This window comes from Trachurus japonicus, chromosome 16 (assembly GCF_045865225.1).
Source record: "Trachurus japonicus isolate A0001 chromosome 16, Traja_1.0".
Taxonomy (NCBI): Eukaryota; Metazoa; Chordata; class Actinopteri; order Carangiformes; family Carangidae; genus Trachurus; species Trachurus japonicus.
Window position 1 is genome coordinate 12,681,677 of NC_140922.1, and position 22,323 is coordinate 12,703,999.

Here is a 22,323-nt window from a genome sequence, read left to right on the forward strand (position 1 = left end):
GGGGCCGCGGAAAGAGAGAGAGAGAGGGAGAAGGACGCAGTGTGGGCGGGTTAAAGAAACGCCGAGAGGGAGGGGACGCAGCGTAATATTCCCACCGTTTTTCCCCCCTCTCCTCTCCTCTCTCCTCCGTAGAGCCGAAAAAACAAGGGCATCCGTCGGCGTCTTAATAATCTTCCTCCCATCCCGTCACCGAGCCTGAATTACCGCTTGACATTTCCTCGCTGCCGCCGCTGCTGATTTAAGCCTTCGTCCGTGTGTGTGTGCGTGTGTGAGTGTTGGTGTTGTGTGTCCCTGTCCACCTGGAGGTTTGGTGTGTGTGTGTTTTTTTGTTTTTTGTAGCCAGCGGAGCGGCGGGGGGGGGGACAGGACAGCAGCCGTGCCGTGCGGAGGGCGTGAGAGGCGGATGCTGCGAGCGTAGCGGCTGGGTACCAGACCAGGAGCATCACAGCAGCACTCAGCACGGTAATGTCAGCGCGCCTCCTCCTCCTCCTCCTCCTCCTCCTCCTTTTGCTCCTCTTGCTCCTGCCTCTGCTAACCTTCATTTCTGCGACATTTCCTCTCCTGGCTCTCCAGCACGGTGTCTCAACATGGCTTTGAGCAAGCTATGTAGCCCCGAGCTGGTAATGTGTGTCAGGCAGCACCAGCCTGTAATGTAAATGGGCTGATTATTGTCGCATAGCATGTTTCTCTGCTCCTGGATGTGATGTGTGTTTTGCCTGAACTGTCCTACCTCTGAACAGATGGAGTCTAATGTTGTAGCCGTTATCTAGTCTGTCTCTCCTGCTTTTTTTGTTTTGTTTGTTTTTTATTTTATTCCTCTCCTGTGGATGTTCTGTAGCCCATCAAGGACTGCAGCAGCAATGGAGAAAATGTAGAGGCTTGTTATGTCAATGAGAGCTGAAAACCTCCTAGACCTCCCTTTTTTTTTTCCAGTAGTGGCAGCAGCTGCATTTACAAAAAAACAAAAAACACAAAAAATTCAAACAGGAGGTACACCCACACACACACACACACACACACACACACACAACACACGTCCTCATGTTAAACCTTCTCTGGCACCACACATGCATACACACACTCACTCACTCCAGACCAGGTATGTGCAGCAGCTTGCTCCTCAGGCTATTCTAGGCTCCCTGACTGCAAGCGTGTCAGTCTGATTTTGAGGAAAGCCAGAATACAGCATTATAGAGGGAGGAGGAGGGGAGGGAGGAGGTGATGGTGGGGAGGGGGTGCATGAATATACTTATGAAGTATAGGTTCATTCACGCTGGATGATTCAACATGCAGCTCCAGTTTTAGGTCATGATGTGGGGGTTGCTGGTAGCGGGCCTTCATCAGAGGTTAACATGCGTTAGTGAGGATTTTCTTCTCACACAGCAATGTAAAAGCTTCTGTGCACCATCTGATAAGCCTGATCTCTGTTTCTGTGTCTCTCTATGTCATGTTGCTGTACTTATCTCTTCCACTGCTGATCAGCTGTTGATGCATGTACTGTGCCCCCCCTCCCCACCCCCACCCCTCCTTCCTCTCTCTCCTCACCCCACCCTGTTACCCCCATCTACCTCTACCTCTACCTCTCCTCCTTCAGATGGACAGAATGAATTTTCTCTCCTTCCTCCTCCTTTGCTTGACTTCGGTTGCCAATGGCAACAAAGGTCAGTTCCTCATCCTTTTGACTGTTAATTGTGAAGTGTTGCGATAATGGTTTACTTCGCCATGGGAGCCGCACAGAGCCTGTCGAGGTTTTCAGACATGGGGAGGGAGGGGGAGGGGGGGGGGCATGGCTGTTCTCGCCCAGATGACTTTTATCGTTATCTGTCATATGTGTCATAATTAGACGTAGCATCTGTTTCCTCATTACATAAACAGTGCACTTGTGATTCCACATTTCATACGTGCGTGTCAAAGCGTTTTGTGTCTTTTTTGGTCTCCAGTGTGCATGTGCCTGTGCTGTGACTCTGAGGAGATGATGAATCTGTCTATAGCTGATTTATCATCCTGGATGTAACCGTGACTCTGATTCAACATTATTGTTCCAGTCATTATCGTGTTGTGGGGAGGCGAATGAAACAGACAGCGTGGAGGGAGAATGTCAGAGAAGGAGGTGGAGGAGAGCGACACAGGCAAGACGGAGAGATGGAAGGGGAGATGGAGTGTCAGAGAAACAGAGAGAGAGAGAGAGAGTCAGAAGGGGGGGGTGGGGTGTTAGGGGAGACAGAGGAGAAGGAGCTGTGACAGGAGAGGACGTGGCCGAAAAGACGCAGGAGGCCGATAAGGATGGGGGAGGAGGAGGAGGAGGAGAGAGAGAGAGAGAGAGGAGAGGAGAGTTGGGATGTGAGATCAGGTGACATGAGGGAAAAATGAAAAGTGTGAGATACAAGAGCATCTGTCTGTGTACGTGCATATATGTGTGTGTGTGTGTGTGTGTGTTGTGCATGTGTGTGTGACCGGGGAGAAGGGGTGGGGTGGTGGAGGAGCGATAGGGTGACAGAGAGAGGATGTGTGCCAGGGGAGACAGAGAGAGATGGAATGGGATGCCTCTCAATCTGTAATCCCGGATGTAATCCAAAGGCCTGATGCTCAGATTAATGCTATATAGCAGAGGAGAGAGGGAGGGAGGGAGGGAGAGAGGGAGGGAGGGGATCAGCTGAGGGGACAGAGGGCGGGTTATAAATGACCAAAAAAGAGACATGACTGAGGACTTTGGAAATAGAGGAGAAGGAGGAGACATTAACACAGGCTGGACCTTGAGAGGAGACGATTGGTTATTGATCCTTGATTTATTGATACCAACCAATAACTGTCTGAGGAATAGTGCATCGAAGGCAGCGTGGCATGGAAGAGCTTTGTAAGATTTGCATTCGCTCCCTTATTTTTGGGTCATATTTCTGAATGTAAATGACAAATTCTGCCAATTTTAGACAGTTGTTCTTAGACAGCTGCTCATTTTTTTTTGGGAAATTAGGCAATTTGACAAGGAGGACGTTTGACAAGAGTCGACAGTTACATCTTCCTTTTTTGGAAGTGGAAGAAAATTGTGATTTTCTGTTGATTGACCAAATCATATCATCTGTGAAAGCAGGAATACCTCAATCTGAATCCCTCAATTATAAGCATATCCTGCTATAACTCAATCAGACAGCCGCTTTTTTATTGTTTTATCTGCATTACCTTTTCAAATAAATGTGGGTGGGAAAAAAATGCAATATAAAATAATATGTGATTTTCTCTGAAGTAGAGAAGTATTAGGTGTAATAAAATGGAAATAGTCAAGCACGTTGCGTTGTTTTTCAGGCTAAGAAAATCAACTTAGTCACTTTCCACCCATGAGAAAAGCACATCTCCATGCTTCAGTGCTGAAAAAAGGTATAATTTTGGCTTCGTATCGGCTCTATAATTGAAAATTTTCAAACGATCCGCAGCTCCGTCTTTGAAGAGAGAGCAGTTTGATCAGCTCCAGAACCGGCAGCACTTTCCTCTGTTGACTCTTTTCCCCTGTCTCACAGACGAGACGGCAAAAAATTAGCTCCAGTCAGATTCTCTGGAAAATTCACTGTGAAGACAACAAAGCAATTGCTAAACACAAGTCTTGTGCCTGCGTCTGATTTCAAATTCTGTAGCCCCGGCGTTACGAGATTGAGGACTACAGAGGGAGGGCACCCCGGCTTTTGTTTTTGCTCTTTGCTGGAGTGTAAAATCGTCATCCTTCTGGCTCATTAATTTGGCCTTTGATCATTCAGCGCAGAACATTCACCACAGTGATGAATAATTAATTCGCAATTAAAGGTTAAATTCACAGTAAACCTCAGGCATTTGATTTGGACCCGGTTTTTAGAGCATTATTGCGCGGCGCCTGTGGAGGGCCAGTTTGGCTGATTGATACGAGCAATATACCTCTCAGTGTGTGTGATAAGCAGAAATCTGACTGGCTTTAATTAGACTGTCAACCTGGAAGGTGTGCGGAGTGGCAGCGGCTGTGACTGACGGGAGAGTGTGTGTGTGGAGGGAGGGAGAGAGAGAGAAAAAGAAAATGTGTAAATGTGCTGAAACTTTGTCTTTGTGGTCACGCGCACACATACGTTGCGTGTTCTTCCACCCGTGCACACTCGTCACCACGTCCTTGCCCATAATGGAGTGTTAAAAATAGAGTCGTCGGTTTCCTCCTAATTGCTCCATTTAACCCAAAGCCTCTTTGGTCTCTTCTCTGTGCCGTTCAGCCAATAAGCACAAGCCATGGATCGAGACAGAGTACCAGGGGATTGTCATGGAGAACGACAACACCGTGCTGCTCAATCCCCCGCTCTTCGCCCTGGACAAAGATGCTCCACTTCATTATGCTGGTAACACAAACAGCAATAAACAGCAGAGAGAGGAGTGACACACACACACACACACACACACACACACACACACACACACACACACACACACACACACACACACACACAAAGACTCTGAAATGTTCAGACTAGTTCATGAATCTGCTTCAAATCCCACAGAATGAGCTGCAGCGAAAAATAGGTCAAATCAAGTGTTGGCACAGCCAAACCGAAAAAAATCATCTCATCAGGCCAAATTGAGAGAGATCTGACTTTGATTTTGCAGCGAGGATGTTGCTGCAGCTGTGTGACCAAGTTTAGGGCCTGATTTATTTATTTATAGTAAACATGACTCTGATTATTACAGAGAGACATTTGGAGCTACTGCCAGCCCCAAATCTTCCCAACGGGGCAGTCTAAATATTAAAGGCAATGTATTCAGTCACAGAGTCCACTATTTTTAGACCATCATAGTGTAATTCAACACTTCATTGCAAGGAGCAGTCAGCAGCACTCTGCAGCACGATGAAATTAGGTTATCATGTTTGTACTCGGAGTCCTGGAAATAACCGTGTTCAGTCAAATTACAGCAGCTCGACTAGAATTACTCAGGGGGTCCCTGAAATTTATTGGGCTCATGTCAAGGAGGAAGAGAAATTTGACTGTTTGAACCTTCCTTACCTTCAACTTATGTCAGGCTGGGAAGATTAACTGCTATTTTCAGGGTGTTATTTTGAGTACCAGCTGCAGTCTATGCTTTTCTTTTCTCATATAATGACTGCTTGTGCAAGATAAGGTGGCACTTGAAGGAATTTCCAGATATGTATCTGTGCCTTTCTGATAACAGGCTAAAGAGGATATGACCTAAAATCTACTCAATACTATGCTAAGTGACACTCACCCAGATATTTCACTCGCCATACTGGCTCACTCCTGAGTTGTTCGTCCTTTTTTATTCAGCTACAGGGTCACTTAGAGACCGCAAACTTTTGGTCGAGACAGTGGGCTGATTAACTGCTTAAATTTCTACTTTTACTGCGATAATACAAATAACAATAAGCTACAAAGTGAAAAATGTTTTACAGGGGAAAAACACATTAAAATACCACAAATAGAAGAGTCAACAAAAACTGACAGTGCACAGGGAGAGTGTGTAATGTAGAAATATATTCCCCCCCCAAAAATTTAGCTTTTCAGCAGAGAATTCACCGAAGCAGTAAAGACCAATTATACAAGTTAGCCTGCTCCAAAGTTTCGGGGGCCTTGACACTGAATCTCCTTGAGCTCTGTGTGTAGACATCGTGTGAAGTGGAGTGCAGTGAGGGCACAGAAACAAGCTGGAGCCTGAAGTGTAGTGCTCCAAGATTAATGAGGAAGATTTTAAAGCAAATCTATTCTGAAATCAGGAAAAGCTAAACGCGGGATTACACATCTCATATTTTTTTCCCTTAAGAGTCTGTTAGGTTAAGAGAAGTTTAAGATTTAACTAAAAAAATATCAATTTTCTTGAAGTGATTTGATGTTGATAAAAAAAAAGTGCTGGATTCAGACAGTTCATTTATTGAAAATGTGGAACTTGGTAAAATCAGTGTGTTGCTGTGGTCTGATCTGATTTCCTTCCTCTCTCAGGTGAAATCTGTGGCTTCCGGGTTCATAACGGTCCCTCGGGTTCAGGTACGGTCCAGTTTGAAGCGGTGGTTCTGGACCGCTCCACTGGAGAGGGTCTGGTCCGGTCCAAGGAGCCGCTGGACTGCGAGAGCCAGCGGGAGCACAGCTTCACCATCCAGGCCTACGACTGTGGAGAGGGCCCCGATGGAGTCAACAGCAAGAAATCCCACAAGTCAGTGTGCACACCTCCATCCCAGCTGAAACAGGAGATATGTCATGTTTTTAACAATGATGAGCCATCTCTGCTTCCTGTTGTTAAAACAATCAGCCTCTCTGCTTGTGTTTTGCGTGTCCGACTCCTTCAGGGCCACCGTGCACGTCCGTGTGAACGACGTCAACGAGTTCTCCCCCGTGTTTGTGGAGCGTCGCTACGAGGCCTCGGTCCCAGAAGGGCGTCTGTTCGACCGAATCGTGCGGGTGGAGGCTCTGGATGCCGACTGCTCCCCACAGTACAGCCAGATCTGCTTCTATGACATCATCACTCCCAATGTGCCCTTCGCTATTGACAACGACGGTGAGATAACGTTTCATCTCGTAGTTGTGAATCAAAGGCCGCTGGAATCACAGACCTATTAATAATTGTCGTTCTCCGCAGCGGAAATACAATTCCCTGCCACCACATTATTTTTTGCTTGTTTGCCGTCTGCGGCGCTCTTTTGTGTCTGTCTGGCCTTGGTTGCAGGCAGAATCACTAAATGCAATATTCAGCTCAGTATTCAACACCTGATGTCCCCAATACATGAAAAAACACACCAGACACACCGCTGTGATGCTGATATCTGCATAGCGGCAGAGTGTAAAGAGTGGCAGCTACCTGATTCTTCACACAGGTAGAAACCAAAAGATGTTAAAATAGACTTTGTGTGGGCGGGCTGTTTCCCTCCCTCTGCATAAACATTACAGCAGCTGTTGGGTTCAATATAGAAACCTTTTGTTGAGGAGCTGCTCGTAGACTCCCTGAATTCTTCACAGGGGAAGAAAGAGTGTCACAGATTGTTATTGTAGCCATTGACTGTAGATGAGTTGTGGCCATTTTGTAATGTGACACAGCAGCTGGAGGAGGACCCTGTTTTAGGATGACTCTGCAGAATTTGTGCCAGACTCAGAGTGTTGTGTGTTTTTTTTCACGCAGAACCAGCAGCTCCTTTCATTTTTGGGTCAGACTGGTACCACAGCACAGAGACCTTTTGTTTCAACCTTGTTCAGATGCTGTAGGCCTGTCATTGTCTATTTTGTTTTCTCCTCCTCCTCCTTCACTTTGTCTTTTTTCTGTTTCTCCCACTATCTCTTTCATCCCTCCGTCTCTCCTCTCACCATGTCACAGCATCCTCTTTCCAACCTTCTCTGTTTGTCAGCTGGTGTGCTGAGCGCTGTCAGCCCGTCACGTCCACACGCGGTTGCCTTTATCTGTAAAAACAGGAAAACCCTTCACATTTCATTTTGTGCGCTGCAATTTATTGTCTTCTCTGTTTGTGTGTTTCTGTTCCTGCGCGCCGAACAGGATAGAGACTGTGCTAATGTGTATGTGCCATGATAAAAGCTCTATCAATGAGTGCTTCATTTGTGTGGGCCGTTCAATAACACAATGTTGTTGATGACTAACGCCTCTATTTCTGTTTCCCTTTCATTCTTTGTTTCATTATCTCTATCCCTCTCACTTCCTCTCTCTCTCTCCCCTAGGTAACATTAAGAACACGGAGCCTTTGGATTCGAAGCACCAGCGTGTTCACACCTTCTGGGTGACCGCCTTCGACTGTGGAAAGAACCGCGCTCAGGCCGACGCCCAGGTCGTTGTCACAGTCAAGCCGTCCTGCAAACCCGGATGGATCGGTAATCAATGTCACTGATCGCGCTGTTTCAGTTTCACTCGGTTAACCGTCTTCAGGCTACACGGTCGCACTTTGGTTCACTTAATCTGTCACATTTTGATTAAATGTATCACTTTGACTGGGGATGTGTGTGGGCTGCTGCTAGGATGAATCACCTTTCCGTGCTTATATCAAGAACTGTGGTTCAAAGAGGTGGTGCTGAAGTTACACAATATCAGGGACAAATATTTATAGCATCATAGTACTACCAACAGATTTTCCTGCATCATGAGGATTGACAGTTCATTAACACTCTCCGCTTTGTGGATTTGTCATTTTTTATCTACATGTATTTCTTTTTAATTTCAGCATAAAATACAGTACTTTAAAAGACAATTTCTGTCTGCATGATGTGGAGCAGGGACAAGTGATAATTATTAGAGAATCAGTTGGAAGAGAATGGCTTGTGAATGTCTGAAATGGAGTGAATAATAGAATAGAAAGAATTTTACTCGTGTCATCTCTTTAAAGGGATAGTTCACCCAAAATTCAAATTTCACTCATTATCTAGTCCTCCGTGCCTTCTCTGAGTTACGAGGGGGGGGGTCCGCGCAGCAGTATTTGTCCATATAATGGTTGTGAATGGGGCTCACTTTTCTTCGTCCAAAAAGACACACCAAAAAACATCCAAATTCCTCCATACTGCTCGTCTGTAATGTCTCTCTTGTATTGAAGCCCCGACATGAGAAATTGTTCCGCCGGTCAGTGCAAATCACGCAAGATTTGCGCTGACACAGGAGCGCTGTAGCCTCTGCTACAAACAAGCTTAAATTATAGACTTATTTAATTTTTTTCGGAACAATTTCTCATGTCGGGGCTTCAAGAGGGACATTACAGACCAGTTTGGAGGTATTTGGATGTTTTTTGGGGTGTCTTTTTGGACGAAGAAAAGTGAGCCCCATTCACAACCATTATATGGACAAATACTGCTGTGTGGAGCCCCCCCGTAACTCCGAGAAGGCACGGAGGACTCTGAAACTTCTCCCAGCCCTTAGTCGACTTGAGGGTGAGTAGATAATGAGTGAAATTTGAATTTTGGGTGAACTATCCCTTTAAGCTTTTTTTAACCTTTGAATCCAAATGTTTTATGAGAGAGCGTCAGGTTTGAACCATCCTACTGTATCTTGTTGTTTCTTAAGGATGGACCAAGCGTGTTGAGTACACACCGGGGTCAGGCAGCATCCCCCTGTTCCCCAGTTTGCATTTGGAGACCTGTGAGGAGACGGTGTGGAACATCCAGGCCACCGTAGAGCTCCAGACCGGCCACATCGGGAAGGGCTGCGACAGAGACAGCTACTCTGACAGATCTGTGCGCCGGCTATGTGGTGGGTTCAGCCGTTACGCACCAAGTCCTGTTGCTAATTGGGAGTCAGGGTCTATTTTTATTAAGATCCTTTTCTCTTTTCTCTTCCACCAGGTGCCGTCAGGGGCGAAGTCGATCTCCTCCCACCTCCATCCCCTGCAGCCAACTGGACTTCAGCGCTGCCCACCCTCCCGTCTTCTGACTCATCCCTGGTCTTCTCCTTTAACGGATCCAACCACGTCGCCGTGGTGCCGGACTCGGTCGTCTCCGCGTTGTCAGGCGACCACTTCACCCTCCAGTTGTGGATGCGAAGGGGCGGTGCCAGCATCCAGCCTGCGACCACTCAGACCAGAGGAAGCCGCAAAGAGGAGGAGACCATCGTGTGCAGCACTGTCAAAAATGGTGCGTTATATCGCAGAGTCTTGTTTTTAATTAGGTTTAAAGGGATTTTGTGTGTGTTTTTGTGTGTTTTCTAATGTGTGAAGAATAAAATGGGCAGTTTTAGTAACGTAAAGCGAAAAAGAAACCTTGTTCTAACCTCCAGAAGAACTCCCCAACCACTCACATTGATAAAACTGCAAGAAAACTCACACTGGGATATAAATATTTTTAACTGTTTATAGTTTCAACCAGCGGGAGAAAGGTGCTCTTGAGAAGCACTTAACCCCCAGCTGCCCCACTTGAGCAGCCAAGTGGACAACAGATGAACAGTAAAACATTGTAATTGCACCAGGCAGAACGTTGTGTGTCATGCGAATGTTTGTGATGCTCTCCATCTGAAATAGAATTAGAAAAGAAACAGAGATTAAAATCTAAAATAAGATCACTGCAGCTTTTTATTGCTTCCTGGAGATGTACTCCAGAGGAATGCCAGGTGAAGTCGTTTTGACAGAACTACACTGACCACCAATTATTTTCTGTTTCTTCCCCGCCCCTTGATTTACAGATGACTCCTTCTCCCACTACTCCCTCTCCGTCCACGGTTGCCGCCTCTCTCTCTTCTACTGGCCTGACGTCTCCGCTGCACGGCCCGTCAAGTTCTTGTGGAAACTGGAGCAGGTACTGTGGGAGCGGCAACACTTGGCTTTGATGTTCTCACTTTGCTCTGTTTCCTCTGTCTTTGTACCTTGAAATCAAGCTGAAATGGAGGAAAATGTACGTAAAAAAAAAAAGGAAAAGTATCTAGTTAGTTTTTGTTTCTGTGCCATGATGCCAAACATCTGGCCCAATCCGTCGTGGGATTACAAGAGAGTGCTATTTTACAAAACATGCATCTTCCAGTAATACGCATATGGAAACAACAAAAGAACATCAGTCAAATAACATATTCATGTGGAAACTTCTTAATGAGCTGCACACTGACTAAAATGAAGCCGGATCAAGGGATTTCTTTTTCTTCATCTCCCAGTTTTTCTTGAAGAAACTGGCTAATTTAGCTCATTTATATGTGAACAGCACACTCCGTCTTTGTGGAAAATACATATTTACAAAATCAATTCCTAATTTTATCTGACTCAACAAATTATTGTGCATTCCCAGTGGAAAAAAAGGCAGAGAATACAAAATGAAACTCATTTCAGACTGACATACTGTCCAATTTCAATGTTAAGTGGACAACACAGTTTCTTAAATAAATTGTATCCAACATCATTATCATATTTTATCATCCGAAGATATGCGTATGAGGTAAACAGTGCCACATGCATCAGAATATATGAAGAGGAAAGGACAATGTTTCTTAGTTGGTCTTTTGAACGTCGATCATGTGGCATACTTGCATATGGATGCATGCATGTGAGTGTGGTGTGGTTTTGAGTGGGTGCAGTGGGGGGTGAAGGGGCTTTGTTGTGACTGAAGCCACTGGTCTCAGACAGATTGAAGCAGCGTGGATTAAAGGATGCTGAGCTGATACAGAGAAGATTTGTTAAATCCCTCTGTCTGACCCACGATATCTTATTACTCCGGTCTGACTTTTCTGCCCCTCTGCCTGTATAATTCCCCTGTCACTCCTCTTTGTGCTGCTCTCTGTTTTCACCACATCTCTTAAACAAATGTGTACAGGAATTTACCGACACTGTTGAAACATTCACCAGCGATGCTCAGTCTTTTTTCCATTTTACTCCCATATATAACCACAGATTAAGTTTAAGTTTGTACAAAAGAAAATATGATCAGTTTTACCATTGAAAACATTTCAGCTGTACAGATAAAAAAAAAGACCCAATATTGGCAAAAAAAAAAAAAGTCCCAAAAAAGGAAAGTTAATCATTTCATGACCTTTCAGATTGAGAGGAACTGCACTACATCACTCAATTGTATCTAAAGGAGTTAAAGGAATAGTTAGTTTATTTACATGGGTAGTGGAAGGTATTCATGCATAGTTGGTACATTACCTGCAGTAGATTCTGTTCAGCATGCTGCATGTTAGGAGAGCCAATCAGGAGTGCTGCTGGTACACTAGCAGAGGTATGTGTCATGTGCATGGAGCCACGAGATCAATGTGCTTTAGACTCTTTTAGAAAACGCCCACTGAAACAGTCCGTTATCAGTCCAATAAACGTTGGCTTCATCGAGAATATTTTCAGTGGTTTATCTTCCTTTTCCTTCGGCACCACATTTTTTCAACCGCTCAACTACTGTATTCCTACGCACTAGCCCACCTGTGGAGCACACTGTATCACACCGCAGCCGCAGGTCAGCTGAATTAATAGAAAAAGCAGCGTGATACAGTGTGCCCTGTAGGTACACTAGTTTTCCTGTGTTTTTTTTTTATCTGATGAGCAGCTTGTAGCTCTGCTAGTCTGCCTGATCAGAATCTACTGCAGGTAATGTTGATTATGTAAAACTATCTCACACAAGCCCACATCAAAAAACCTACATTAAAAAAAGCAACAAAAAATTACAATGCTAATGTACAAAATGCTATATACATATACAATAATATATCAGTGTGAGAAGCCATTTTTCTGCAGAACTTTTTAGGGATGCACGATAGTTATCTGTCTTTTTTTGATAAGTAAGTTTATTTAAATAGATGTTCATTTGAGATATCAAATAGTTTTGTTTGAGATCTTTTAGCAAATGTTTGAAAGGCTTGTTAATAGAATATCTTAATCTAAAGAGTCAAAACAGTTTTTGGTTTTGTTTATAGTATTGATGTCATGATATATATGTTTGGTCCTCACTGGTCTTTCTTATCTCCAGGTATGTTATCGGTTATCAGTATCAGTTTAAAAAAAAACGTTATTGTGCATCCCTAGAACTTTTACTTTTAGGTACATTCTTCTAATTCTTCTGTGCTTTCACTTAATTTTATAAAAACAGGACTTTTGTTGTGACAGAGTGTTTTCACGTTACTGAATATGTGTTTCACCCCGTCACATCCACCATCCTGTAAATGCTGATCTCCGTCCTACAGGTGTGTGACAGCGAGTGGCATCACCTGTCGCTCAGTGTCCAGTTCCCCTCAGTGACCCTGTATGTGGACGGCGTGACCTTCGACCCCGCCCTCATCCACGACAACGGGGCCATCCCCAACCCCGCCCCCCGCCAGCGGATGTTCATCGGCGCCTGCTGGGGTGAGACGCACATATTCATGCTCAGTGAATTCACAGCTGACATACATTTCATTCCGTCTTAATGATGGATTTTGACAGAAATGAATGCGAGCAGAATGTGAGCGGCGTCCTCATTTTTTTTGCATAAATGCCATGAGCGCACCGTTGTATTTTCTTCCTTGGGTTGCATTCCTCCTTCCATGAAATGCCATTTAAATTGCACATCTCCAACCATATGCCACATTTGGCATAAGCAACAGTAAGTTACAAACCCTCATAAGACCTCTCTAGACAATCTGCTGAGACATTTCCTGCCTCACGCCTTTCCCTCCCTCATTTCACTCACTTATAATTTGGTTGATCTTGGTCTTTAAAGGCTAATAATGTAAGTGACTTATCAATTATTCAGGACAGCAGAGCAACACGAGGGCCAGACAGCTACCAGGCGCTTACGCCTGAACCACTGGTTAAAATGGGAAACTCTGGCTGCCAATTAGTGCAGAGAAACACACACACACGCACACACACACACATTCATACACACAGATTCACCGTCTCTCATCTGCAGTGGTAGTCGCTCTGCTTCCTGCGTGGCAGCAGCTGCTCCCAGATAATGAGGAGTTGGTGCATTCTCATCATCTACAGCTTTTTCACTCGCATTGTCTCACTTGTTTCATTTATTTATATATTTTCTCATCTGCCCTGTCAATCTGTGGCACCCCCCCCCCCCCCCTCTCTCTCAATTCCATTTCATACCTAACAACATTTAACCCTCTCTCTGTGTTTTCTCCTCTTCTATTCCCCTTTGACCCTCTCTGATTTTCCCCGCAGAGCCCGAAGAGAAGCAGAAGGAGATACTGAACAACACCATCCCAGAGGCCAAAGACTCAGGTGACTTTCTTGTTTTGACTCTGTTGTCAGCATGAGGCTGCACAGTTTGCTATTTTGATGTGTCATTGTTGGTGCATATTAGAAGTTTTCATGTGTGTTGTTAACACCGGGCTGTTTCTGGTCTTTAGTGAAGTATGTCGGTGGTTACCATGGCCTGTTGTCCGGGGTGACGGTGCGTCCCGGCAGCGTGGAGCCTCACAGTGTGGTGGAGTGTCTGTACGCCTGCAGGGAGGGGCTGGACTTTGGAGACTTGGAGACTCTGGGCTCTGGCATGAAGGTAACGCCTCAGAGTGTGATACTGTGATACACCACCTCACACACACACACACAGGCTGCTGAACAAACACATTAACACCTTGATTTAACCACCTAAAATAAAAGTAACTTTCATTCTCGTCGTGTCCATTTCAAAGATTGGTCACGATAGACATTAAGAATAGAAATAAGAACATCATAAATGACTATAAATTAAAAGCATAAAAAATAAATATTACAAACACATTTTATGAATTATTATTAATGGATAGGAAAGTTGAATTACCATTTTTAGTACAAATTCTATACTATTTAAATGTAATGTATTTACATTTCTTACAAGATGTGTAGATTATGTAGTCAAATGCATTCCTTCCTAAACTAAAGGCTGCATAATTAAAAACAAAAAAAGTGTTCTGTTTTTTTTTAGAATGAATGTAAACCCCTGAACTCAAATGGATACAGATTTAGCTCCTCTTTTAACCCTCTTAGGCTGAAAGTATCCAATTTACAAAATCCAGACTATCCCACCATTAAGGAGAGACCTTTATAAATCTAAACCTAAATCTCTAAAGTCTTTAACATTGCCAGTAAAGACATCATCACTTGCTCTCCATCAGCAATTAGGTTTTATGTTGATAATTCTGTGTGTGCTTTTGTGTCAAATTATCTCCAACTTGAGAAAAATATGTTTTTTTAAAGCCCTTCTTTGGGTTGCACAATAAGTAGAAATGAGTTTTGTAAGAGGAGATGTCACCATCAACCTTTCATGTGTCTTATTTTTGTATTTCAGTTGTGTGTGCAAATGTCGTTTTAGTTTTGCTGCATGTGGGTTGCAGATTAATTGCAAACACTTATAGTTGTTTAAGTTCTTGAATGTGTGTCTAACCTCCTCTAGTGGTGGTTTGCTCCCATATCTTCTTCATTAACCTCGATGGAACCAGATTCAGCTAGATTAACCCTTTGACCCTATTCTGTAATGCAAATGCAAGCTGGAATGTGTTTTTTCCCTTGGGCCTTGGTGACACAATGCAGATTAATATGATTATGTAAATTAGAGTGAACTTTTCATGTCTGTCCTCCGGTATCTCAGGTTCACGTGAACCCCAGTCAGTCAGTGTTAGTGCTGGAGGGAGACGACATTGAGAGCTTTAACCGAGCAGTGCAGCAGGTCACCTACAGAAACTCTCTACGCTTCGCCACCCCTGGAGTCCGACCCCTCAAACTCACTACCTCTCTCAGGTACAAACACACACACACACTAGCATACAGAGCTGTTTTCACAAGTGTGTATGGATGTCAACAGATAAAAAATCAATCACAGAGGAGGTGGAGCTATCGATTCACCACCAGCAGTAGATTTGAATGGTGTAATGCAACCACAAGATTGCACACAAGCATAAACCAATATTCATCTGTACAAGAGCTCTCAGCTCTGCAAAATGCAAGGAACTAACTGCAAGAGGGTAGATGACAAGGCAGGCAGAGGGAAAGTGACACCATACAACACAAAAAAAACAAACAAACAAAAAAAGGAACATCACAAATGTTGCATCAGGCACTTGTTAGCAGTTCATCGTACGTCTACTCTGAGAGTTGACTTCTCCTCCAGCAGTTTGTAGCAAGCAAATGAGGTATCACTCTGAGGGGCCTGTGCCGCCGCTCACTCCTTCGACACTGAACTCATCAAACATGGACTTTGGCTCGGCTGTGATAAGGACTGATGTGACATGAAAGAAGTGATTATATAGAGGACATGTCAAAGCAAGCGATAACAGGGGATATCTTATCTCCTTGTACATTCAGCAACCAAGTTAAGTTGCCTTTGACGGAGTCATCTAAAAGGGCCAAAAAAAAAGAAAAAGAAAATTCACCTGGTTTAATAATAACTGAGGTTGTTAAAGGATTGCGTTCAAGAAACTGCTTCAGTTTGTTGTGTGGAGCCATTTGCATCTGTTAATGTCACAATGTTTGTTTTTCTACAGTTCAGCGTGTTTCAAACTGGTTTAGTTTCAGCTCTACGTCAGGATATTGTAGGATTAAATACATTTTTTTCACCTTCACTGTTCTGCCTAACACAACATTGCTCAGCCGTTGCACAATCCATGAAAACTATCCTACAGGGGTTGAATCTGTATCACCTGGCTGTGAAAATAAAAGCGCACAAACTGCGGGTCAGTGCTCAGCCATGCTTAACAACTGTGAACTGCCTCTCTGGCTTTAGCAGTCACTTTTAGCTGATGAAATATTAACTCACCTTGGGAAGTACAGTCCATTGCATACACTACCGTGGTATAGTGTGTTTTTATACTAAATCCGGCAGCCTGCTGACCAGTTGTATCTCATCAAACTCTCAGCCTCTGCAGATTTTCTTATTACTGTCTCACTGACTGTTGTTTTTGTCGCATGTTGATAAGATTAAAATGATTACCAGGCCACAAGTCAGTGCTGGAGTTTTCTCTCTTTTTTTTTTTTTTTTTGCACTGACCGTGTTGAGGATCCCACTGATTCAAGGTCATGGACAGATGTTTTTTTTCCTTAGGTTTTGGTAAAGTGCACCAGAGTTTTTTTTCTTTTCTTTTTTTCTTTTTTTTCTTTCTTCGGTGTGTTTTATTGCGTATGTGAAGATTAGACTGATTTGAGGCCAGGAGTTACCCAGATGGCTGAACAGCAGGCCCTTCTGGAGAGGCTGATAGAAGCAGCTGCTCACTCTGATAGTGGAAATGTAACACACACACACACACATGCACACACACACATGCACACGCTCTTTGCTTAATCCCTTTTCAAATATGATGCTGAATTACATCGCAGTTGAACAAATATATGTAAGCCTGTCGTCAATCTGATTTGCTCTCCCTTTCTGGCAGGAGAATTGAATTTGTAACAGCAGAGCTAACTGTGGTTTGACATTTGCTACTTTCAGCATCACAATGGACCAAAGTTAACCATAGTCATGGTGCAATTTGTGCACAGGATTGTGAGCACATTATACTGGATTTAGAGCTTTTAGTGCATAATGACTGACTGTGCCAACTGTCTCCATGTCTTTGGGTCACAATGTGGCCAATTAGAGAACGGGACCAAGAGTCTACAGCCATGCTTGTGGTGCTTTGAGTTAATGCCAAAATCCTCACAGTGACTAAAGTTTCATGCCAGCAGTTGTTGAGAGTTTTTTTTTTACTACAGATCAAAGGATGTTGATTTCATATTGGTGCTTGAGGTAAATGAAGGTTCTCTGCAAAACAGCAGGAATATGTGCACAAAATTTCATGGCAAGCCAATCAATACTGTAGCTGCAGAGATATCTCAGCCTGGACCAACAGGGGAGACACAGCCAAGAGCCAAGACAGACTTTTAAAAAATGGCAAAAATTGGTTTGGCATACACTGAAAAACTATCATTTTATCTCTCTCTCTCTCTCTGACTTTGACACACACATACACACTTCCTTCCTCCTGGCCAGATGTTTCAACGAGGAGAGCTGCCTATCCCTCAAGCAGCTGGAGGGCTACCTGGTGGTTCTCCAGCCTGATGCCCCTCAGATCTCCCTGTCTGGTGTCGGCCCTCATCTGGCTCGTCCCGCCCCCGAGTTTGAAGGTCCCCGCGGCGTCCCCCTTTTCCCCGAGCTCCGGATCGTCTGTTCCCTGTCTCACGCTGTCAACACGGCCGCTCAGGGGATGGAGGGTGGAGGTGAGTCGCACATGAAACAGCTCAGATTGATGCAGATTTATAGCAGATTTTTCTGTTTACCTCTCTGCTGCTTTTTTACCTGTTTGTGGACATCCATTTGATGTTGTCATTTGTGTCCTGAAACTCTCCATCCGCACTCAGCTCTAATGTCCGACGCTGTGGCTCACACCTTGGACGGCTGTGAGGTCCAACCGCTGGGGGAGGAGCTAAACCCAGACAGGGAGGAGCTTCTGGTGGACATGGATGTCGTGCGAGAGAGAGGACTGGAAATCATCAATACCACTGCTTATATTGCCATCACAGGTACAGCACTTACTGTCATTAATATTATTATCTATTTTTTAGGTGACATTCATTGAGATTGAAAAAAAAAAAATTTATAACTGAGGTTTGCCTAGTTAAAGTCGAAACACAGAAAGCTCTCACATGAATCAACCAAAACTGTTGGCAAAAAATGTTTTCATGTAAAACTAATCCTTCAAAACTTCTTCACTCGGTCCTTTGAATTTCATTGTAATAGATTTACTTTGACCTAAAAAGTAAAAGTCATCTGTTCAATTCAGCCCCCTGAACTGTCGATACTTCTCTGTAGACCATGACTCACTCCTCCTCCTTGTATCCTCAGACAGTATTGACTCTCTGTCTTCTTTTTTTGTTCTTCTTCCTTTTTGTTCGTCGCTCCCTTCAGGTGCCGAATCCATCTCCGTGTACGAGGATGTCCTTCGCTCAGTGCGCTACCGACTGGCCAAAGGCTCAGCTCGCTTTGAGAGGCGGTTCCGCCTATCCTGCTCTGAGATGAATGGCAGATACACCAGTAATGAGTTGACTCTGGAGGTGAGGAGAGACATCACTCACGTACAGTAACACCCCTGGTGCTGACAGTGAAGATTGAAATCCTGTCGGTCGGAAGTTTCTTGACCTTTGGGAAGAGTGTGTTTCTATAGAAGTGGATCTTTGAGCTGAGGTTGTATTGTACACATCCTGTCATATGTGTCTGTGTTGACAGTTTTCCTCCCTTCTTCCCCAGGTGAACTTCCTCCACTCTCTGGACAGTCTGTACCACCCGTCCCACCTGCTGGCCTCCCAGCAGCAGTTTCTTCATCCATCGCATCACGCCGGGGAGTTGAGTGGACACACCCTGCCCAATCCACACCGCAACTCAGGTGACATCTGCAATCTCAACAGCTCTATACTTTCTGCTCTTGTATATGTTATAAAAATTCACTTATATAAGATGAAAAAGACCAAAGCAAGTTATGAAACACAGACGTAAAGGTTTAAACTAAAAAAACTACACGTATTAGCAGGTACTCGCTTGAGTAATTGCTCTTTAAAGGTGTCCAGCGTGTTCACAGATCTATAATTCAAAGGGAGAACTTTCCAGTTTCAGATTCATGACTTCAAAGGCGCAGTCTTCTTTAGTTTTACGCCTGGGGCGAGGAACAACCAACAGACCCTTATCAAAAGACCCCAGACACCTACTGGTGATAAAGGACTGCAGCGGGTCTCTAATGTTGGCGGATGCCTAATCATGCAGAAACTCTAAAACTAATCACAGGGCCTGGACTCTGGATTTGGTGCAGAGCCAGTGTAACAAGTGTGTGGAAGAAACCTCAGGTGTCTCAGTGGTGCATTAACTTCAGACTGATAGAGTTATCAGGCTGGTCCACAGCACCAACACAGTCCTACAGCCTAGAGTTTAAGTCTGCCCTTAAGGAGATCAGATCGGATGATTGTGCCATTTTTCATACTTTCATACTCGGAGTGGAAAAAACATCTTTGAGTGGAGCTGCTAATTAACCATTAACTCAGTGATCAGGTCAACATTTAAAGCTAATGCACTGTATGTGTAAGAGCTTCAGGGAGAATATTGAAAAAATTGAATTTTCCTTGACACTTAGTCCAATCAAAATTGGTTCCACTAAATACATAAAGCAATTAAAAAAACAGATATAACTGATCTTTTTTTTTAAAGATCACTCTAACTGGGAAAATGAGATTATATCACAAAAGGAATATGTGTACAGAGGTTTGGCTAAAAGCAGCAGCAGTGGTTCTGTTTACTCTAATGAAAGAATATGTCACCCCGTGTGTTTGTATGATGACTAATGTATTACTGGAGCTCTATGGCAATGACACAAGCCGCATCAGACTTGGAAAACACACCTAGTGCTTGTTAGTAGAATAAATGTATTTGTTGAAAGTAAGACAAATGTGGATCATAATTCATAATTATCCTTTAAATTTGGATTCTTCTCTATAGTTAATTGTGTCTCTGTTTTTTTTTCCTCAGTGGTACCAGGAGCAGCCACCGTCATCATAATGGTGTGTGTGGGTTTCCTGGTTGTCATGGTGATCCTTGGTGTGTTTCGAATTCGCTCCATCCATCGCCGAGGTGAAGGTACCAGAGGCGGTGCCAAGGAGGGTAGCAGCCAATGGGACGACTCTGCGCTTACCATCATCGTCAACCCAATGGAGGTAAAGACCCCCTTCAGAAATCGACGGTGAGCGATGGCGACTGTTTTGCCCGTGTTTTCATCAACACGTTGGTCTTTATTCCGCAGTCCTATGAGTCTCGCATGGGCATCTGCGCCGACAACGAAGGAGAGGGGGAGGAGGACGAGGAGGTAGCAGAGTCACCTGATGACGCCAGCGATGACCAGCGAATCATCATCAAGAAAGAGGGGAGAGACGGCAACGCCCGTCGCTACTGAGCCACATGTATCCCTGCACCAGTTCTCATGGAAACCACAAACCGGCTCACCAGTCACACACTTCAACACTTTTAATATCAACGACTGCTGACACCACTAGTATAAGGAATGTATGCTTACAAACACTACGCACAACACAGTCACTGTAATACTCTTGACACGCAACGCCATATGTGACCTATAGCCAACAATGGGCTGTTGTTCTCCACCTAAATGTTCAATGGCACAATGTATACAGTTAATGTAATTTAACCGCCTGAGCAAACCCCACCAGAATTGTATGTGGTGCACCAGTTCTAAATAACACAATGGTCATGTGTCTGTGTAGTGTAATTACTGGTTGAATGAGATTTCTGTTTTCTTTTTCTTTTTTTTCTTTTTCTTTTAAAAAAAAAAGATTGTATTCTATCTTTTGTTATCGAACACAGAATGAAATCTTTCAACAAATATGAATACTGGAACAATCCGCAACATGCAGGCCTTGAATAGATCTGTAGGCACAGACACAAGCCTTGATCCTAACACGTCTCTGCTTAGACTGACTCCAGAAGTCTGTGCACAAGCTCTTTTTTCTCCCTCTTTGCATCCTCTCTCGACACATTCCTCGACCACCGTTAACCCGCAGAGTGAAGACAGTGAGGTCAGACATTGCGGTCACTCTCCAGCGTATTCACAAAACCTAAAAAAAAAAAAAAAAAAAAAAAACTGGTATGCTTTCAGGTATTCTTTTTTTTTTTTTTTTGGTATTGTGACTACTTCACTGTTCAGCTCCCGACTACATTTTATCTAGGGCTGATGATACGATTTGAGGACTATCAACCAAAAAAACCTCATCCTTCACCAAGTTGGTACTTCTGCAATACTCCCAACTATACAGACAAATATCCTCTTAGTGTTGAGTCAGTGAGGTTTCTGGTTCAAACTGGGCTCTTTCCAAGTTTCAGCTTGTGCGACTAAACGACAAAACAGCATCATCTACTGTACACTAAAACTACCGGTGTAACCCTGACCTCTGACCTCCCCTCCCAGTGACCGCTGGAATGTCTCTAAACGACTCTCACTGCACTGTTTCACTCACTGCACACTGCTCTTACAACAACTGCACCACACCACATGCAAACAAACACAAAACACAGACACACACACTCTTCATAATGCTACCCCTGCTGTCTCCAGAATGTCAGCTCAGCTTGGGCAGTTTTGATTGTATTGATTGTAATGAATTTTCTGTACATACAATGATGAATATTATGATATTATTATTATTATTATTATTACTATTATTATTGCAGCCACCCTTTCTCTTTTTCTGCACACTTTGAGAGGGAGCAGATTATGATTTACTTATTTTTTCCCATTTTGAGTAATCACCTTGACAGCATCAGAAAAAGTATAATAATAATAATAGTAGTAGTGATAAGGATGATAATCCCTGGCTTGATGAGTGTCTCTTAATTTGTGTGTAATATTGTTGTAATTTAAGAACTTGTCAATATCTGAATCACAGAAAAAGGAGGGCACATTGTTGTGATACTTAGATATGTCTCACTCATTTTATCTCTCACACGACCACTTTTTTTTTTTGCATTTTAAATATTTTTTAATTTTTCTATTTACTTTTCTCTACATCCGATATCTTTGGTTCAATGAATGTCCAACTGTGTGCTTCTCCTCACCTCTCCCTCCCTCCCCCCTCGCCTCCCTGCCTCTCTCCTTCACCTCTCCCTCACGCTCCCTCTGTGTCTCTTGCTGTCTGTCTGTGTAGCCTATCAATGTGCAGTGCTAAACCTGTCAGTAAATAAAGCCTGTCGTTTTTTGAGTGTGATGTTAAGAAGGAATAAACATTGCATCGATTAATAACTTATATTATTACTATGTTACTATTGGAACATTATCTGTAATTATTGATACAATGATGACATGGATTATGCTGACTAATTGTTATTGAAAACTGTCAGAAAACATTACAAAATTCATAATAAAAACACTATATGACGTCTCCACGAGAAGGATTTCTTGCTAGAGTAGGGTTCATGCATCATGAATGTA

At 43.7% G+C, this 22,323-nt stretch overlaps 1 protein-coding gene across 2 annotated transcripts; it reads left to right on the forward strand.

The window, feature by feature from the left end:
• The first annotated feature begins 130 nt into the window (after window positions 1-130).
• clstn3 (calsyntenin 3) lies at window positions 131-22,273 on the forward strand. Of its 2 annotated transcripts, none has more exons than XM_085801501.1 (19): window positions 131-462; window positions 1,595-1,661; window positions 4,224-4,346; window positions 5,955-6,165; window positions 6,299-6,507; window positions 7,674-7,823; window positions 9,001-9,186; window positions 9,279-9,566; window positions 10,111-10,223; window positions 12,583-12,742; window positions 13,553-13,612; window positions 13,741-13,889; window positions 14,961-15,109; window positions 17,334-17,560; window positions 17,702-17,863; window positions 18,249-18,394; window positions 18,588-18,723; window positions 19,854-20,038; window positions 20,125-22,273. In XM_085801501.1, the coding sequence occupies exons 2-19, from the start codon at window positions 1,595-1,597 to the stop codon at window positions 20,272-20,274; spliced, it is 2,871 nt and encodes a 956-aa protein (XP_085657627.1). In that variant the 5' UTR covers window positions 131-462; the 3' UTR covers window positions 20,275-22,273. The 2 variants fall into 2 exon arrangements, with proteins under 2 accessions (XP_085657627.1, XP_085657628.1); XM_085801502.1 differs by having other exon boundaries at window positions 389-467; window positions 1,603-1,661.
• The last annotated feature ends 50 nt before the right edge of the window (window positions 22,274-22,323 follow it).